This window comes from Lepidochelys kempii, chromosome 1 (assembly GCF_965140265.1).
Source record: "Lepidochelys kempii isolate rLepKem1 chromosome 1, rLepKem1.hap2, whole genome shotgun sequence".
NCBI classification, from domain to species: Eukaryota; Metazoa; Chordata; order Testudines; family Cheloniidae; genus Lepidochelys; species Lepidochelys kempii.
The window spans coordinates 166,059,410-166,080,180 of record NC_133256.1 but is presented as its reverse complement, the minus strand read 5'-3'; the positions used below and the strand labels follow the sequence as shown (position 1 = coordinate 166,080,180).

The window sequence follows — 20,771 nt, the reverse complement described above, 5'->3', positions numbered from 1 at the left end:
AAACTTCTACTCTTTTTTAATTTTTTGTTTTTATGCAGTTTTTGCTATTTTTCCCAGTTGATGTACAATAGAACCTCAGGAACACCTCAGGAATGGAGGTTGTTCGTATCTCTGAAACGTTCATAACTCTGAACAAAATATTATGGTGGTTCATCCAAAAGTTTACAACTGAGCATTGGCTTTATACAACTTTGAAACTTTACTAATCAGAAGAAAAATGCGTAAGAATCTTAATTTAAATGAAATAAGCACAGAAACAATTTTCTTACCTCATCATTTTTTTAAACTTTCCCTTTATTTTGTTAGTAGTTTACGTTTAACACAGTGCTGTACTGTGTTTGCTTTTTTTGGGTCTCTGCTGTTGCCTGATTGCATACTTCCAGTTCCAAATGAGGTGTGTGGTTGGCTAGTGAGTTCGTAACTCTAGTGTTCATAACTCTGAGGCTCTACTGTATTATTAAAAATCCTCACTTTTTATCAAGGCAGGGTTGGTGTCACAAAGTTGGTCTTCACAATGTAAAATAATAGGCTACATAGCTGTAAAATCAGCCCTGCAGAAGATTTTCCAGCCAAACAACATCAGCATCAAGAGTATGAATCTGTCCCTCATTCTACCCCATTTACCTCAGTGAGTAATTTCACTGTCTAAATGGGGGGCCTGTGATAGATATTCAGTTGAGGTGATATACCCTTCCAGCTGTGGAAAAAATTTCCAGCCAACTATTCTGGACGCTGTGCTCAACTTTACCTCCTTTTCTTCAGAAGCTGTTTGCTTCTACAAGACCTCAATAAGTTCATGGAGGATAGGTCCCTCAGTGGCTATTAGCCAGGATGGGAGGGATGGTGTCCCTAGCCTCTGTTTGCCAGGAGCTGGGAATGGGCGACAGGGAATGGATCACTTGATTACCTGTTCTTTCATTCTCTGTGAAGCACGTGGCATTGGCCACTGTCGGAAGACAGGATACTAGGATAGATGAACCTTTGGTCTGACCCTGTATGGCTGTTCTTATGTTCTCAAGATCCAATTTTATGGGGGCTTGTTTTAAAGGGACTTGTGGCTTTTCCTTTAATGTTAAGTGTAGTGCAGGGGAGTTTCTGGTTCTCGTTATTGGTGTCATTGATACCTCACTGATGTTGGTGACTGTTTAAAAATAGCGAGCATAATTTCTGTATTTTTCATTGATAGGTTGTCTGGATTAGTTTTTGGGGTATGAAGGGAGAATCTCCCACTAGAACACTAACACTGTACTGAGTGCTAACAGACTGGGTTGTGGCATTTTTACCAGTATTAGTACTATTACCCCCTTCCTAACCCAACCCAAAAAAACCAAAAACCCCTAGTGTTGACAAAACCATACAGACTTCTTATAGGATCCCCCAGTGGAAAAATACAACTCTGGCTGACATTAGGCTATGAAGGTAGATTAAAGTATCTTAACTTTATGGGTGTATCTGCACTAAGAAAATTCTCTAGCAGCCGTGCAACCAACACTGTAAGCTGCAGGGTAGATTGAATGCAGGATTTTCTACCGCAGTTAAATGACAGTGACCTTGTGTACATTATAATACTCAGATGTGTTTGAACACAGTTGTCAAGATTAGATTTAAGTGACACTCTTGCCCATAATGCAGCTGTCTGGACAAATTGTGTTCAGCCTTGTCAGCTAAATGTGACATACTCTGGCCCCAGCATCTTTTAATTGCGGTTAGCTGACACTTGCTGAATATAGATTGTCATGGTCTACAAAAAACTGGGCAGCCTGGTATCAACCAACTTGCCTTTACAACTTTATTCAACCATGACCGTCTGTGTTCCATCAGGAGTCTGTCTCTAAAGAAGGTGGGGATGTACAAATATAGCATAGAGATAGGACTGGAGAATGTGAGTGAACTTGGTCTGTGCTAGATGCTGGAAGAGAGCAGATAACAAGGGGTGGAGAGGCTAGGATGTCTGCTATCTTTGTTTTCCTTGGGTACTCTCCTCTTCTCCACACACGTTCTCTCCTGAGAGTTTAGGAATATCTGTAGGAAAATGGAGTGCATGAGCTCTTCTATGAGTCATAAAGTTGTGTTTTAAATCATGTATTCATGTACTCCCTTAAATAGTGATTTACTGATAATCTGAAGCTTTTCCACCAACCAGAATCTCTCAGCCTAGTGGGAATACTAACATTATCAGTCATGTCAGTCTAAACAAATTTTGGCATCAAGGCCATATTTTGGAAACTATCGTTCTTACTCTTGTAGTTCCCTCCTCTTCCTTCCCATTAGGGATGGAGGGGTGACACTTCTACTAAATGATGTCAGGTGACATCAATATAACAATGGGTAATGAAAGAATGTGTTGGTGTTTTTTGGTTTGTTGAAACTGCATGTTCAAACATATGAACTTGCGCATATTGGGAGACGTGCTGTTTTTGTTGTACAGAGCCTTTGCTCATCCAACACAGACAGACAAATTAGAGGAAGAGAGAGTGATCATGCAATGTGGGGAAATGAGACAGCAGTGATAAATAGGTGTAGAAGAAAAGAACACATGCAAACTAAGTGAGGTGGGAAGAAAATAGTGTGAAGGAAAGGACAGAAGTAGAGAGATCAGCTGGGAAGTGGAAAGGAAAGTTAGTTACCTTGATTGGTTTGGTAGATTAGTTGTAGAGGGAACTGGGTCCATCTTTTCTAGAGAGAGGAATAGTCATTACAGTGCACGCTTGCCATGTCAGGTTTGAAACACCTATTTCAATCTCTAGGTATCTTACGAACCTTGCCAATGCAATGACAAAATTACAAGTAATTGTCCGTATACCAACCCCCAAGATTATAAAAACAAACAATAGCTCTTACCATTGCCACTATTGCTGGGTATCCCTCAATCCATCATATAGATCAAATACTAGACAACGTGTGTTTCTGGTATTACTCCATAGCAGCATATGAAGTTAAGGATGAATTTTGCCAGTTGACTTAAAAAGAATGCTCTTTTAATGTTAGGCATTTTGAACAATTGAATAAAAATTAGGGCTGCCTATTAATCACAGTTAACTCATGTGATCAACTCAAAAAAAATTAACTGTGATTTAAAAAATAATTCTTGATTAATTGCACTGTTAATAGAATACCATTTAAAATTATTAAATGTTTTTGGATGTTTTTCTGCATATTCAAATATATTGATTTCTATTACAACACCGAATACAAAGTGTACAGTGCTCACTTTATATTTTTATTTTTTATTAAAAATATTTGCACTGTACAAATGATAAAAGAAATACTATTTTTCAGTTCATCTCATACAAGTACTGTAGTACAATCTCTTTATCATGAAAGTGTAAACTTACAAATGTAAGGGTTTTTTGTTTGTTTTTACATAACTGCACTCAAAAACAAAACAATGTAAAACGTTAGAGCCTACAAGTCCATTCAGTCCTACTTCTTGTTCAGCCAATCGCTAAGACAAGTCCGTTTAGATTTACGGGAGATACTGCTGACTGCTTCTTTACAATGTCACCTGAAAATAAGAACAGGCATTTGCATAGCATGTTTGTAGCCAGGGTTGTAGGTATTTAGGTGCCAGATATGCTAAACATTCATATGCCCCTTCGTGCTTCGACCACCATTCCAGGGGACATGCTTGATGATGCTTGTTTTTAAAAAAAAAAAAAAAAAAGTGTTTGAACTCCTTGTGGGAGAATTGTATGTCTCCTGTTCTGTTTTACCCACATTCTGCCATGTATTTCATGTTATAGCAGTCTTGGATGATCCCCCAGCATGTGTTCATTTTAAAGAACGCTTTCATGCAGATTTGACAAAATGCAAAGAAGTACCAGTGTGAGGTTTCTAAGGCTAGATACAGCACTCAACCCAAGGTTTAAGAATCTGAACTGCCTTCCAAAATCTGAGAGGGACGAGGTGTGGAGAATGCTTTCAGAAGTCGTAAAAGAGCAACACTCCGATACGGAAACTGCAGAACCTGAATCACCAAAAAAGAAAATCAACCTTCTGCTGGTGGCATATGACTCAGATGATGAAAATGAATATGCGTCGCTCCGCTCTGCTTTGGATCATTATCAAGCAGAACCAGTCATCAGAATGGACACATCTTCTGGAATAGTGGTTGAAGCATGAAGGGATATATGGATCTTTATCGCATCTGGCATGTAAATATCTTGCAATGCCAGCTACAACAGTGCCATGCGAATGCCTGTTCTCGCTTTCAGGTGACATAAAAAAGACATGGGAAGCATTATCTCCTGCAGATTGTAACCAAACTTGTCTGTCTGAGCAATTGGCTGAAGTAGGACTGAGTGGACCTGTAGGTTGTAAAGTTTTTCTTTATTTTATTTTTGAATGCAGTTTTTTTTGTACATAATTCTACATTTGTAAGTTCAACTTTCATTATAAAGAGATTGCACTACAGTACTTGTATTAGGTTGTAATAAAAAATAACTATAAAATGACCACTGTACACTTTGTATTCTGTGTTCTAATTGAAATCAATATATTTGAAAATTTAAAAAACATCCAAAAAATTTTCAATAAATGGTATTCTATTGTTTAACAGTGTGATTAATTGTGATTAATTTTTTTAATTGCACAATTGCGATTAATTTTTTTAATCGCTTGACAGCCCTAAGAAAAATGTTGCTATTTTCCAAGGCCATGTGAAAAAAAGTTTAAAAACGTCATGTTTAGTGACGTCATGTATGTAGTAATAATGTATGTATGCAAATTTTTTTAAGTGAAACTGCTTTGTGACTTCCGAGGGACCATCTCTGGGCTTCAAATAGTAGCTCCGTTTCCATGGCTTTTCAACTTTTTTTCCAGGTGCCTCTTTTGAGACTGCCAATGAGGAAGCTTGTTTCTAGTGTCTATGATGCAGGCGCTTTCTCCCTGAAAATGCAAGCATGTTCCACATAGGCCACCAAGCAGCCATGCAAACCAACTAACTAGTCGCAAAATGTTGCATATCTTATTTCCATTTTTTTTATTGTGGGATCACTTGAGCTATTGAGTCATTATTGCTGTATTTAAGTAGCATATTGTAGGATTTCTCTGAATTTGTTTTCTCTTCATAGAAGAACGTAGAGTGTACACCACATTTAAACAAACAAAAGCAGCTTATGTAGTATCTTGATGAACTTTGATCTAGAGCCTCTATACTTGTTCCTTTCAATTTCTGTAGTGCTGCAGTCAGGAAAAGATCTTTAAATACAGATACTTATTTCATGTCATAGAGTTTCATGGTAAATTTGTCACTTTTAATCAACATGCATCTCCAAAAACAATTGTGTTCATTTTTCAAGTGTTTTCAAATGTATTTTTCCTCCATGAGTAATAGGAGCAGGAGTTATTTTTAAAAATCATATAATGAAACATGAGCTTACTAAAGAATGTATTTAGAAACTTGCTTAAAAATAAGTATCTAAACTATGTTGTGTTTGCATTTTGTTTAGCTTAGAATCTGTATACTTAAACAGTGACCTTATTTTTCTTAAGGGTGCAATATGTGTAACTTAAATTGTCCCCTCTTGTGAGTCATAGTATTCTTATCCCTGAATTCCTATCAGATACTTACGTACTCTGTAAATTTTCACGTTTCTTTTCAGGTTTGAAGAATAGAAGAATGCTTTCCACTGAGAATAGCACTAACACTGCTGATACACGATGCCTTTAAGCGAGAAGAATAGTGTGGTTTTTGCATATGAGTCTTCGGTACACAGTACCAATGTTCTACTCCGTCTCAATGATCAGAGAAAGCAAGATTTTCTTTGTGATGTTACTATCCTAGTGGAAGATCAGCGATTTCGGGCTCATCGGTCTGTGCTTGCAGCTTGCAGCAGCTATCTTCTTTCAAGAATTGTGGGACAGTTGGATGCTGATCTTCTCATCACTTTACCAGAAGAGGTGAGTGGCACTAATTGGCATACTTCTGTACATCACCATACTTATGTTTCTACACCATTACATTAAATTATGCTATACAATAGGCTGGTGTTAACTTTAAGTAACTAATAATCTTAAGTGGTTTAGGAACTGGGAAACTATTTGGTGAACAAACCTCTGCTTCAGAATTGTCATTTATCAGGCATTCAGTGTAAGGATGTGGGGGACACTCAAATGAGAATGAATATGAGCTATTTAACATCAAATTATGTCTTTAAAAAGCTGTAAATGAAATTAATATTGCTTGCTTGCAGGATTGTAGCTTCTGTTTGAAAAATATTTTGTGCAGCACAGAAGTTACATTCTCATGTTCCCCAAGCTTGTGTGGGCTTCAAATGCTGCTGATTGTAGATCACTGTGCTTTGTGTGTGAGAAGGGAATACTTTGGATTATTGGAATACATTATATTATTCACCATTTCAGTTCGTATATGCAGTGTGCTTTGTTAGCACTCAACAAATCAGGTCACTAGTTAGATTTAATTATTTGCCACTAATGCATATATGTTTGGGATTTGAAGATAAGAAGGTTGACATCCTCTTTCCCCTTTTGGTTTTACAAGTGTTTGAAGCTAAGTTAGTGTGCTGATTATAAACAGTGCCACGTGCAAACTGTCTTGTACACTGTCTTCAGAGCATGCTCCAAAATAGTTAGAAACGTCACAAGATGTTTCAGGATTCCTCTAAAATCTATATCACCATGTGTTTGGAACACTCTGCAGCATACCGTTATGATTGTTTTAAAATAGTCGTCCCAATCACATTGTAGAGTATAATAGAACCTGATTTTATTCGCTGTCAGGGTCCGCCACCTTTAAGTTGAGTAGTACTTTACTCTGCAAGTAGTTCCTTTGATTTCAGTGAATCTGTTCGTGGCATAAGTTAGTACTAAACATGAAGGGTTCGTAGAAGGAAGCGGAATCTCTCCCTAAACCTTTATGGAAGTAAGAGTATGAGATTGGCGTTAAAACTGAAGAGAACAAATTTCTTGGACTCTTTTGGGGGGTATTCAGTGAGTATTGTATTGCTCTGTGAGATGATTCAGATCCCTAGCAGAAATAGGGCTTGTAGTAATAGGGTGTGGAGCTTTCAGAAATCGACCTGATTCCAGTGAGTCATTAAACTAAGAGTAATTTGTCAGTTTGCTATCTGTTCAGACAGAAATCAAATTTCCTTTTAATGGGAGGAACTGGGGATGGAGGGTGTACCCTGTACTAAAGGAGTAAATAACCAGTTATGACCAAATTACTATTATTGACTGATATCAGAATCCGTAACACATTAGACTGTGAATGAATAATGGTGGCTGCATTTAAAAAGGAGTGTGTTAGATGTCAGGAGTATAGTGACTTTGCCAGTAAATTATCCTGGAGTACCTTGCGTTTTGAAAGGAAACCTGAAAATATAATCCTGCTTTTGCATCTGTTTACTGCTCTTCAGTGAACAGTGATACTTTAATCTTTGAGGAATAGTAATATACTGGAATTTATCAATTTCTTTAACACTGTGAAGTAGAACGCTACTATAAAAGGGTCACAATAAAATCCTGTCATATCAAAGATGGATTTTTAAGGGAAGTTGGCTAGATATAAGTGTTGGTTAATTTCTTTTTAAGGAAAACGACCTTCTCTCCTCTCCTCATTTCTGCTCACCATTTCCCCACAGGACTGGATCTGTTTGTTCATTAATTCCTGTTTGACGTGACCGAGCAGGGAATGTTCCTGTGATAGGAGCCCCCATTTGCTGTCTTAAGCCCAGGTAGACCAGACGCCAAATCTTTGTCAGCAAACAGTTGTAGGACCAGGATAAGTAGCTCGCATGTCATTGGGCAGGGAAGATTTGAGTCCGTTTCATATTGACCTCTTATATAAGAGTGACAAGACTGTGGTTTGTGTCAAGTGTCAGCCTTACAAGAAATGGGCCATACTAACATGTTTGTTCTTTCTTCTTTTTTTAAAAAAAAAAAAAAAAAAAACCAAACAGGTGACACTTAAAGGATTTGCTCCTTTGCTTCAGTTTGCATATACTGCCAAACTTATTTTAAATAAAGACAATGTGTCTGAAGTTTGCAAGTGTGCAAAATTTTTGGGAGTACATAACATTGAAGAATCTTGCTTCCAGTTTCTCAAATTCAAGTTTTTGGACTGTAAAGCAGACCAGCAGGAATGCCCTAGAAAGAAATGTTGTACCTCACGCTGTGAGAAAGCAAACGTTAACGTTGCCCTTGTGGATGATGGGGGCCTAGAAATAGATGACGAAGTGGAGGAATTGTTGGAAACCGGATACACTGCAACTCCTAATTCAAAGCTCAGCAAAGGTGAAGAAAATGCAAAAGTATCTCCTCATCTCCAAGATAATACCAATCAAACATGCGATCCTGCATATTTAGAAAAAGATAATGTTTCTGGCTTGTTTTCCCTATGCCCAAAATATAGGAAGTTCCAGAAAGCTTTTGGGAGTGACAAAGTCCATACTGCAGAGATTGGTTCCAGTATTAAAGATGATCAGGTAACATCAGCTACATCCATTCATCAGAGTGAATCATTTAATGATGCCATACGAAAAGCTCAGGAGTGCACAGCTGTGCAGCTGGTCTCACAATGTGAAGAGACTCAGGTAGAAATGGAAGAGGGGGAGAAAGAAGAGGAATTGAAGAGAGAATCTGTGTCTCAGAGTATCTCATATCCTATGGAGAAAACAGATGTTGCTTCTTTTCCCCAAAATTTTTCTGTTGCACCTCATGAACTTTATTCTGCACCTTTTCTAAATGCATATGAGCAATACAGCAACTTGAATTTCAGTAGTATGCAAAACACAGTTGTAGCTGAAAAAACTGTGACAGGTACTGTAGTTAGGAATGATAAACCAGTCAGTGAAAATCAAGATGATTCGCTTTTGAAGTCTGATTTGTGCACTCGAGAAGACATAAGCATTACATCAACTAGTGACCGAAGCAGTGTGGAGAGAGAGGTAGCTGAACACCTAGCAAAAGGTTTCTGGAGTGATATTTACAATACAGAGACTGCTTGTCAAATGCGTTTGTCACCTGCAACAGCAAAAGAATGCTCAGAACCAGTATATTCAGGAAAAAAGTCAGAATGCCCATGGTTAGGTATCAGTCTCAGTGAGAGCCCTGAACCTTGTTCTCAAAGAACTTTTACAACTCTGAACTCTGTCAACTGCCCATTTATAAGTAATCTTGGTACTGAAGTATGCTCAAACAGCCCAGAGATAAATAGTGGAGATTATATCCAGGAACCACAACAAGAACAATGTCCATATACTTGTGTGATAAGTTTGGGAGAAGACTCTGAAACTGACACTGAGGGAGACAGTGAGTCATGTTCAGCAAGAGAACAGGAATGTGAGGTGAGGACATTCTGGCTATATTTTTGTTTCCATACATCTGTATGCTCTGTTCTGAAATCTAATTCTAGACCCTCTTAGTTCCAGACAGTTTTCTTGCTTGGTTTCAAAACACTAGGGGGAAAGTACCATTTTATTTCTCCGTCTAAAATAGTCAAAAAATCTGTTGGGAATACAGCTAGTAATTTTAAATAATTAGGTTGTTAAAGGAGGTTTATTGAAATTCATAATGTCTCTGAAGTGTGTGGAAATGTGCAAGATGAGAGGAGACATGTCGGTTATAGAGCTAATTGCATAATTTTCCTAAGGAAAAATTTTCTATCAAATATACAGTTTAGTTAAAATTGAATATTTTGCGTGAACATGTTTGGTTTTGACAAAATTTTCAATGGGGAAAAAACTGAAATGACTTTTCCATCTGTTTGATATTGAATTGTTTTGACTTAAATACATTTTAAAATATACTGTAAGTGTCAAAATGATTAAGTATTGCCAGAACAAAATGTTTCATATTAAAAACTTTTTGGAATTTTCATTCCACTGGAAACTTTGAAGTCTTGGATTTTGTTGCAATCTGGCGGCAAATATTTTTTTAGAAGGGCGGTGGGGATTGTGGTTTTTGACAAGCTGTACTCTGTATAATTCCAGACTACTTTTATATTGTGCATGTTTCTGCTGCTTTGGTTATATATTATCTGTCTTCAACTGCAGAAATTGCTTAATGCTTGTTTTTGTGATGAAGTGAAGCACTCCTGTTTTTCCTGTTCTGTTCTCCCCATCCCTCTCAATGCATTGTTTTTTTGTTCATATGGTAAACTTTTACGTTCAGCTGAATGTCGTAAGTAATCAATTTCCACAGACTATGTAGAAAAAATGGAAATTTATATGATTTTTAGAAATTCTAAAGTTACAATATGATGCTGTCATATAGAACTCTAAAGAAGTGTTTTACCTTTCAGGATTTAAGAACTGATTCAGCCCTCCCAATATAAGCAGTGCACAACTTGCATTGAAAGTAAGGGGGAAGCTACACTAGCTAACTCCAGTGCTGAATGTGTCCTATTCCTTAAATTCATGGAATGGTAAATGGCATTATTGTCTGGAGCAGCATTCCATCCGCTTCTTTAGTGTTAATGATGTCTCTGGTGGTAGTAGTAGAAACCCGTTGAAAGACTCCCTCCCTGCATTCAGTTCTTTAGGTGAAAGTAAGCTGATATTATTGTTGACATTTTTATTTTTAAGTCTGCATATATTCTCTTTATTGCTTACTTTAAAATATAAATATTGCATTTGAAAAATGAAGATGGCTTTCAGCATGAACCAAGCATTGGTGACAGGCCTTATAATGTTGGTATGTGTGCATATTTGTGGCATCTGCTGTCCCCAAAGGTCAAGCATGCATAGTGTGGGGGAGGCTCAATTCTATATATAATAATAGAAAGTGTTAAGCAACCTAAATACAGGAGTTGCAACCAGTTACCCTTACAATAGAAACAATTTTATACACATTTATAGATGTAAAATATATATGCAATATTATATATTGCTAATGATTTAGGGTGAAATTCAGACTATGCTGGGGGACGCCTCTAGAAGCTCTTAACTCAGGATTTCTCAACCTGTGGTTTGGGACCCAAAATTGGGTTGCCAAAATGTTTCAAAGGGTTGCGTGGTAGCTCCTATGGCTCCCGTCCCCCAGGGCTGGCTGGGCACTCAGATTTGGCCTAGCCATGATGACAGGGAGTCTAAGTCGGCCAAATTTGAGTGAGTGGCACTGCAACCTCATGAGCCAGGTCACAATTCCACAACTCCAGTTTGGTCCAGTCAGGTGGGTGTGGCCAAACCTGAGCAGCACTGCAACGCTGGAGGTTGCAACACTGAGAGCCAAGCCTAGCTAGCCCCACAGCATAGGAGATGCCACTGTGGGCCCATGGCGGGGCAGGACCCAACCCCATGGGGGGCCTTGACCCCCAGACTATTTACTGGGTTGTGACAGGACATAAACATTTACAAATGGGTACTGAGCCCAAAAAGGTTGAGAATCGTTGCACTAACTGATACCTGACATGTTGTGATCCACTGCACAGAAGTAAATTTTACTCTTAATTAATATTTTTTTGGAAAACCTGAGATTAAATGTGCAAAATCTTTGGATTACATCTACTGGATTCTATCAAGATATCTGTCTGAAATCCCGGGATTTTATCTATGTGACTGTGCAAACGTGATGACATTGCTTTTGCGCCTCTGGTTAATATTGGTGTTCTAGTTCTGCTCATGTTCTTCCAATGAAGTTGCTTTTTGTAAGTGTTTTATTAATTTCGAGAAACCTGTCCAGTTTAGCTAATTTTAATTTTGCTTGTATCAGTTTCCTCCTTGGTTCAAAACTATATTTTATATTTTAGGTAAAACTGCCATTTAATTCACAAAGGATCATTTCACTTTCTAGAAATGACTTTCAGTCATTTCTGAAAATGCACAAATTGACTCCTGAACAGCTGGATTGTATTCATGATATCCGAAGACGAAGTAAAAATAGAATTGCTGCACAGCGCTGTCGTAAGAGAAAACTTGACTGCATACAGAATCTTGAATCTGAAATTGAAAAACTGGTATGTATAGAAAATTCCTTAATGAGATCTGACTCATCCCTCAAATTAGGTTTTGTTTTTTTGGGTCAGACAGCTTGGTCAAATGTGGAGTAAGTGTGATTTTAGCTGCCTAATGTTAGGCACTCAACTTTGAAAATTTTGTTCACATACAGCACTTTCCTACAGTAATTTAATGTTGCTGTACTGATGCTATATTAAATAAAATATTAGGCACTCTATAGATCAAAACAGGGTATATTGTCTTTAAAATTACAGGTCTAAATAGACACTATGTAGCTGGGTAGCACCAAAACCGAAAGCCTTGTTGGTACTGTAACTTTTGTTTGGATTTGTAATTCATATTTTCTGTAATCTGTTTTAATGTTTCTTTGGGAGGGGTAGAAACTGTTTATAGGCTTCCTTGAAGAAGCATGTTTATTTAAAAGATTTAAAAAATCAAACTACAGAATGACTTTTTTTTTTCTTTTGTCCCATGACTCCACAGACAAGGACTTATGTATTCCCATGTAGTTAGTTACTTCCTGAAACAGTGATTCGCAGTCTGTGTAATGAAGTTGCTGAGAATTTTTATATGGAATAATTTGTAAGTTGTGATACTCCTTACTTTAGCTAGTTTTTTTTTTGGTCCCCTGGGGGGTCTGCTCTCACACCATAAAGATCAGCTAACAGCACATGTCTAGGCTCCACTGTGTCAACTGACATCCCAACCTTGAGTAGCACACAGCTTGGACATATACTGTGAGTTGAGCTTTGTGGTGTGAGAGCCGACACTTAGCTTGGGCTGGAGAGATGCTTCTTGAGTTTTGTATGTCATAAACATGAGCTTCCCTTGTAGTAAGCAGTATTTAAGACTACTGGAGGAGCAAGAGAGGTAAGGTGGGTCTCAAAACAGTGAGCAGCTTCTTATCTGCAGTAGTAAGTTGCAGTAACAAGTTAGTGTTTGTTTCCTATAAATCCATTGTAGTAGTCTGATGGCCTCAGATTAAGTACTGATGTAGGAGGCCACTATTAGATCAGTGCATGGCTGCTCTGCTCCCTTCCCAGGACAAATAAACATTCTACTCTTGTCAACTTGGAAAAAACTGTGTAGGGTGATAGGCTTGTTCTTTTCCCTTCAGTTCTGACTTCAAATTGAAAAAGTAATAGATATTTTTCAGTTTCACTTGCCATATCTTGAAAAAGATAGACTAAAAGGAAAAGGCCATTGAAACTTTAATGTTCATATAAATATTTAAATTAAGCCCTAATGTAGACTAATTTTACAATAAGCAAGCAGTGTTTGCCTGAAATATCCCCACCTTTTTAGCTGGTTGACCTTAGGCAGGTGACCTGTTACCCTATTAAATATAAGGGAGATAAGAGAGAATCCAGAGTGTGGACTTTGAATTGTTTGAGGGAGGAATGCTGGTAGCAGCCAAACCTGGAAAGAAGTTTTGAGGTGATTGTTGTAACCTAAATGATCTGTTAATCAAGCCAAATCTCAGAAAGATGCTGAACTTGGCCTACATGTTCTGTGTTTGTTAGAATAATTTAGGAAAGGCAGCCACTCACAAAATACTTGATATGTCTGGCAAAGCAGGCACTGAATATTTGCCATAATGTCACTGCAAGTCAATATAGAGCTAATAGCGTACACAGCTAGTGTTTGCTTCTGTAAATGGACTTAATCTTACTCAAGGACATATCTATTACACAGTGTTTTTGTAAAATAGCATTGTATTTACTTGAAATACCTTAAGCAGAAGAAACAAATGTAAACTAAACTATATACAAAACTGATTGGATGCTTTTACTAACTTTCTTACCCAGATATAATAAAATCTGAACTGAGAGTAGATGTTTGGTCTCTTTTCAGTTGCCCATATATTTTCCTCTTAAAGGGTAATGTTGATTTAATGCAGTAATTGCATTTAAGCATAGGAGACCTAAAGTTCTCGCAGCAAGAAAATCAATGTGAGTACAACTTATCTTCATTTCCTCATGTTTCAGTTTTGTTTCTTTGAATAGTGTCCATATGGGTGCTCCCCTTCAGGTGCTGGTGAATCCCACCTGGCCTTGATCAGAGATTTCTGGTAGCAGTACTCATTCGGACTGCACATGCACCAACATGTTGTCATGCCTTTCACCAAGGGTATATAGGGCTGTACAGGCAAACCACCCTCAGTTTCTTCTTAATTACCTCTGACTGAGATGGAGTGTCAGCATGCCTGCTTCACTATTGATAAGCTTATTATTATTTTTCTCATCCTTCACCTAATTCCTTGGTAGCTAAGATGTAAATGAACATGACAGATGGCAGCATGCTAAACTGAACACTTACAACAAAGATAAAAAACTCCTTGATCTTTTTGGCTGTAAGGCTTGCTCATCTGTGACCCTACAGTTCAGGATCACAAATTATCAAGCCATTATTGCAAAATATGATCGTATCAGTCATTCAACATTCACGTCATTCATTGAACATCTTCCAGCAGAATATTGTGATCACTTCCAGGCCAGCATAGCCAAGGGTCAGCTTATGCGCAGTTCACTTCGTCTATGCTGTCATGATGCATCTACCATCTTGGCTTCAACTCTCTGGATTTCCTAGGGTGGTCCAGAATACTGTTGAAGATCTCTCCTTCGATGGACTGAAGCTCTTCTCTGAGACAACTGATGACTTGCCATACATGTTGAAAGATTCGGAGATCTGTACATCTGCAAACAAATGAAGATTTAGCAAATGCAGTGATCCCACCCTGCCCAACTTTAGGAGTTCTGCAGATGTGCCAAGCCTCCTAGGAAGAGGCTGGGCTTCATAAGAGACCACCCACTACATCTGCTTTGGCCACTCAACTATCTTCATCACTGAAATGTCAATTTGATGGACTAGTCTACACTCTGGAACAGTGCTGTTTTTTGATCCTTCAGTTATGCCAGTTTACCTGCTTTCCTTCCTTTGGTAACAGTCTCTCTTGATTTTAACCAGCATAGGACGGGATTACATCAAACAAACTGGAGTTGGAGATTATAACATCCGATTACTCCATCTAGAGTACATCTATCACTCAACCCACCCCCTTTCCCTATCCCTTCTCAGGGACCCCTTGCACAAATACTTGCTGAGACAAGAAATCATCTCCCTCCTTTGGTTAGGAGTGATAGAACCAGTTCTACCTCAGCACAGGTGAAGGGTATTTTATGGTCCTAAAAATAATGAGGGATGCGGGAGTGGAGACTGCTAAACATTTTTGTCAAGGCATAAAAGTTCAGGATGGTGATTCTGGCAGCTCTGATTCCATCAGAGGATTGGTTTTCAGCCCTCAACCTCCAGGACACCTATTTCCCTATTGCAGTTCATCCATCTCACAAGAGATTCCTTTGATTTATAATGGGTCAAGACCCTTTCCAGCATCAGATTCTTCCTTTCAGTCTTTCCTTGGCTCCAAGGGTATTCTCCAAGGTGTTGGAAGTTATCACTGCCTACCTTCCTCAGCTGGAGACAATAGCTTTTCCATATCTTGTTGATTGACTGATCAAAGGCTGATCTTACAATGAAGTTTTCAGCACTGTCCCTGTTTCTCAGGTTAGCTCAGCATCCAGCTCAACATCAAAGTCCACTTTGGCACCAGTACTAAAAGGTTAGCGTTCATAAGAGCTTCCTTAAATGCTGTAACAATCAGACAGGAACAGGTTCATGACTCTCTCAAATCTAGTGGAAGAGATTCAAATAAGCCCAGAGACATCCACAAGCAATTGTATTCAGTTACTGGGACACGTGGCAGCTTGTGCCTTGTGACACAGCGTGTCAGATTATATCTCCACCACTTCCAGGGGTGGACCAGAACAATTTATACTCCAGACAGATCAGTCTAGACAGACTGGTGTTGGTCCCTCAAAAAGATGGGACTCCCTCAGTTGGTGGAAGGATCCCCACAACATCTGTGTAGGTGTTTCGTTGGTTCAGCATCCTCCAATCATTACCATAACAGATGAGTCTTCTCGGATGGGAAGCACACTTGGAGATGCACAGCATTCAGAGCAGGTAGTCAACACAAGGAGCTCATTTACACATCAACCTCCTGGAGCTGAAGGCGGTCAGGAATGGTTGCTTATATTTTCTGCCATTAATCAAGAGCACATCCATCAAAATCATGACAGGCATTGTAGTCTGCATATTGTACATCAACCAGCAAAGAGGGGGAGCAGAGATTTTGTTCTGGATCGCGGTCTATATCCACTACCGCTATGAGCTAGCAAAAGTGCCACCACTAATAGTCAAGGCGCACTCAGCTAGAGGGCAAGCATCATCAGCGGCCTTCCTGACTCGGGTGCCAATCCAAGAGATCTGTAGAGCTGCTACCTGGTCATCCGTCCGCACGTTAATGTCCCATTATGCACTTACCCAACAGACGGGGGACAATGTTGGCTTTGGCAGAGCAGTGCTGCATGCTGCAAGACCATGAACTCTGAGCCCACCTCCACTGACACTACTTGTGAGTCACCTAGAATGGAATCGATACGAGCAAGCACTCGAAGAAAAAATGATTACCTACCTTTTGTAACTGTTATTCTTCGAGATGTGTTGCCTCATGTCCATTCCATAACAGCCCTCCTGTCTGCCCCTCTGTCGGAGTTGCTGGCAAGAAGGAATTGAGAGGGCGTAGGGCTGGTGAAGCCTGATATACTGACTCATGAGCGTGGCACTCATGGGGGCGCTCAACGGATACCGCTAAAGCAAAAATCTTTGATCGTGCATGGGCATGTGCACACCTAGAATGGAATGGAATGGACATGAGCAACACATCTCAAAGAACAAGAGTTGCGAAAAGGTAGGTAACCATTTTTTATTGCATTTGCCAGAAAAGTAGGGGAAATAGGGATGTTAACAGGGGACACCCTCCCTTTGTTACAGTATTCTTCAAAGACAAAGTATCGTTACAACCACATGTGAAATGTTTACCTCCAAGCTATTGTCTGAATTTCATCTCAACCAGGTTATCCATCTCCTGTCTTTTTTTTCCCCCAAAGCCACTTACGAAAGGCAGAGTCCTGACTAGTCTTACCTTGGATGTCAGGAGGGCGTTAGCCTTCTGTGACAGGTTGGATCACAGAAACCCCCAACCGATGTGCCAAGACTACTTCTGCCCCTGCCTTCCCTGCCAGCTTGGGACTCCAGAACTCTGCCTGGCTGTGCCAGACATGCTTGCCGGCCACAAATACAGACCCAGGTCTGAACAACGTCCCACAAACTGCAAGCTTAACTGAGAGCAGCTTACAGAAGTATGCCTGTCTTTAACACTCAGATTCCAACTCCCAATGGGATCCAAACCCCAAATAAATCCATTTTACCTTGTATAAAGCTGATTCAAGGTAAACTCATAAGTTGCTCGCCCTCTACAACGCTGATAGAGATGCACAGCTGTTTGCCCCCCCCCCAGTATTAATACATACCCTGGGTTAATTAATAAGTAAAAAGTGATTTTATTAAAGAAAGAAGGTTGGATTTAAGTGATTCCAAGTAGTAACAGACAGAACAAAGTGAATTGTCAAGCACAATAAAATAAAACATGCAAGTCTGAGTCTAGTACAATAATAAAACTGAATCCAGATAAAATCCTCACCCAGTAAACTTCCTTTTACAGACTAGTCTCCTTCTAGTCTGGGTCCAGCAATCACTCACACCCCCTGTAGTTACTGTCCTTTGTTCCAGTTTCTTTCAGGTATCCTTGTGGGTGGAGAGGCTCTCTTTAGCCAGCTGAAGACAAAATGGAGGGGTCTCCCAGGGGTTTAATAGACTTTTTCTTGTGGGTGGAGACCCCCTCCTCTCTCCTATGCAAAGTCCATCTACAAAATGGAGTTTTGGAGTCACCTGGGCAGTCACATGTCCATGCATGACTGAGTTCCTTACCAGCCAGGCCACATTCCTGGAAAAGCCCAGATGTGGATTGGTGTCTCCAAGTTCATTGTTGGCTTAAGGGTTTCTTGATAGGGCACTTACTGAGAATAATCTTTTCTCATGAAGCTGACCAACTGCTTCACTAAAACCTTAGAATCAAACAAGTATGCAGCCAATATTCATAACTTCAAATACAAAAATGATACATGCATACAAATAGGATTAATAGATTCAGTAGATCATAACTTTTACCGAGATATGTTACATGGCATATGTAGTAGCATAAAACACATTCTAATTATGTCATATATACGTTCATAAGCATGTTTCCATAAAAATGCCTTCTATTGTCACACCTTCTGTTTGGACAGAACCAAATCATTCAGAAAGTCTTCTAGATTGTTTGTCTCTACTTCTGAAAGGTCTGTAGGGTTTGCAATGTCCAGAGGCTTTCAAGGTGGATTTCTAGTTGTTATTTATCAATCTTCCAGTTTATACAACCTCTTCTTATGGTGTTGGCCCATTCCACAAGGCCTCTCTCTACTTCTGTCATTACTCAAATGTGTTCCTGTTCTGGAGATTTGCAAAGCTGCACCTTCATCTTCAGTACATACCTTTTCCAAACTTTGTGATAGTTCATTCTTCTAAATCAGATGCATCCCTTGGAAATAGTCTTGTCTTTACTCATGGATTTGGCTCTGAAGCTCCCTCCTCCAGTTGTGAGGACTGCTCGATAGTCACCTGAATTTGAGTATGCATAGGGACACTACTCAAAGGAATAGTTACTCAGCTTGTGCAGTAACTGCAGTTGCTCGAGATGAGTCCCTATGGGTGCTCCTCTACCCATGTCCTTCCCCTTTAAGAGTTTCTTCGGTGGGACTTTGTGATGGAGAAGGAAGTTAGGGTAGCTCACCCTCAAATGTAGGGTACATGCTCAGGCCAAACAGGTACTGCTACCAGAAATCTTTGTTCAAGGTCGCCCAGGGCACTTGCACACCTGAAGTGCAGCTCCCATAAGGGGACACATCTGGAACTCTATTACTATACAAGATGAATAAACTCTCCTTATGACCCCCCTTTTTTTTTAATCTTTTAAACATACTGAAAAAAACTAACTCCATCATGACAAATATTGACACCCCTATAGGTCACCAGCAGGGTTGGAACCTTTAAATCCACTGCACAGACCTCTCCTATTTGAATTAAGGAAGTAACTGATCGCAGTATTAGGTTGTCATCCTCTGTGTAAACCAGCAGTAGAGGAGATTGAGACACATGCACTTTGTCAAAGGGTTTCATAGATATTTGCTAAAAGCAGAGTAATGATGAGTCTTGGAAATCTTGAGTTTCATTCCAGATGCTGAAGGGGAGTATTCTGTAGTGGTCACACTCTTCTGCATCATCCCCTCCAACATAACACTTTCCCAGTCCTGTATCTTCTCCACCCCTTATCCCAATTTGTTCCTTCGCCTTCCCACCCACAGTCCAGCTCTTGTCTGTGTTCAAGTCAGGCACATTCCTTTTCTGTGCTGCCTCGGTGGCACAAGTAGAAGGTTCATTAAGAGCAAAGGCCAATCTCCCTGCTTTCAGTTTCAGTGCCTGTTCTGTAGCTTCTGGGAGCTGTAGTTTCAGGGAAAGTCCTGCTGAGACCTTGTAACTCTGGGCTGGAGTCTGGCACTGTATTATGCAATGGGAGTTAAGTCCTGACTAGATTTCTTTATTACTGACGAGAAGGTCCATTGTCTCCAGCTCTGCTTCAGGGTCAGATGTAACCCGTCGTCACTGGCAATTTCTCCTTTCTTGGATTGGAATTAGGAGTTCCTCTGGGTTCCCCCTGCCTCCACTGGTTCAGGAGATCTATCTGCAGGTCAGTCAGTATGGAGTCAGCAAGTTAAAACTGCCAAGGCCTGGTCAGGGCTATTATCTTCAAAACCCCTATGTCTGTTTGCCCCACTTTCCAATTTGCTGAATCTTTTGTCTTCAGGTGGGGGTAAAACAATCCATCTGAGCCTCAATATTCTCAGGTTGACATCTTAACTACTTGATTGCCAAAATGCTTGATGAGAACAAATTCTTCAGAAGTCTGGTGGCTGCTACTGAAAAATAGGAACTTTTTGACTAAATTAATCTCTTGCTTTGAACATTATCTATTGACACTTTGAACTCTACCAGGCTATATGGGTTGTGATTTCAGCTTCCATCCTCCTACTTGGGACAACAGTCCTGACTCATTTTATAATCAAGTTTTGTGAAAGTTGCTCCATGTTCCACTGGGGGCATTGCATGAAGTACTGGCCCAGCCAGCAAAGCAAAGCAAAGGAAATTAAATTTCTTCTAAGCGATGTGCTTTGCTATGTTGTGGGTACCGTGGGGCAGATGTATTTGTTTAGCTGCCCTTGGGATTTTCCCCTCTGTGTGTGTGTGTGTTTTTGCTTTGGGGTCAGTCTTGTGTTGCAGAGCTCCTGGAACCTCTGGTCTGCTGTCTTTCAAGGTGGTATCTGTACCATGTGTGACAGATGTGAGATCTTGGAAGCATGGATACTTCACAAACCTGTTATACTGTGATGGCCCAACATGGCCAAGGGATTAGGCATAAACTTTTGAATCTATAAATGTGGTGTGTGTCTTTTGTGAACTGGGGATTGTATTGTAGCTTTATGGAGAGGTTTCAGAGTAACAGCCGTGTTAGTCTGTATTCGCAAAAAGAAAAGGAGGACTTGTGGCACCTTAGAGACTAACAGTCTCTAAGGTGCCACAAGTCCTCCTTTTCTTTATGGAGAGGGTTACTGTGCTATCCCCCAGGAACTAAAATCAGTTGTGGGGGTTTAACAGCAGATCCCAGGACAGGTAAACCACTCCAGAGAAGTATAAATACCTGGGGTGGAATTACATATATGGATTCAGACTGGGTTCAAGAGGTCCAGGAGATGAAGAAAGGACTTTTTGTAGGAACAGTCTTTCTAACCCGGCTGTATG

The 20,771-nt window shown here is 39.7% G+C and overlaps 1 protein-coding gene across 24 annotated transcripts in view; it reads left to right on the top strand.

Moving 5' to 3' along the window:
• BACH1 (BTB domain and CNC homolog 1) overlaps positions 1-20,771 on the top strand; it is a 54,969-nt gene that overhangs the window by 12,770 nt on the left and 21,428 nt on the right. For 23 of the 24 annotated variants that reach the window (XR_012161173.1, XR_012161172.1, XM_073362782.1 and 20 more), the window contains 3 exons: positions 5,604-5,901; positions 7,923-9,308; positions 11,711-11,917. Coding sequence is in view for 22 of the 24 variants with exons in the window: in XM_073362782.1 (XP_073218883.1) it covers positions 5,662-5,901; positions 7,923-9,308; positions 11,711-11,917 (1,833 nt within the window). In the remaining 2 variants the exon portion in view is untranslated. Of the gene's footprint in view, positions 1-5,603; positions 5,902-7,922; positions 9,309-11,710; positions 11,918-12,401; positions 20,486-20,771 lie in introns of those variants that run through there. The other variant, XM_073362820.1, reaches the window with a different exon arrangement.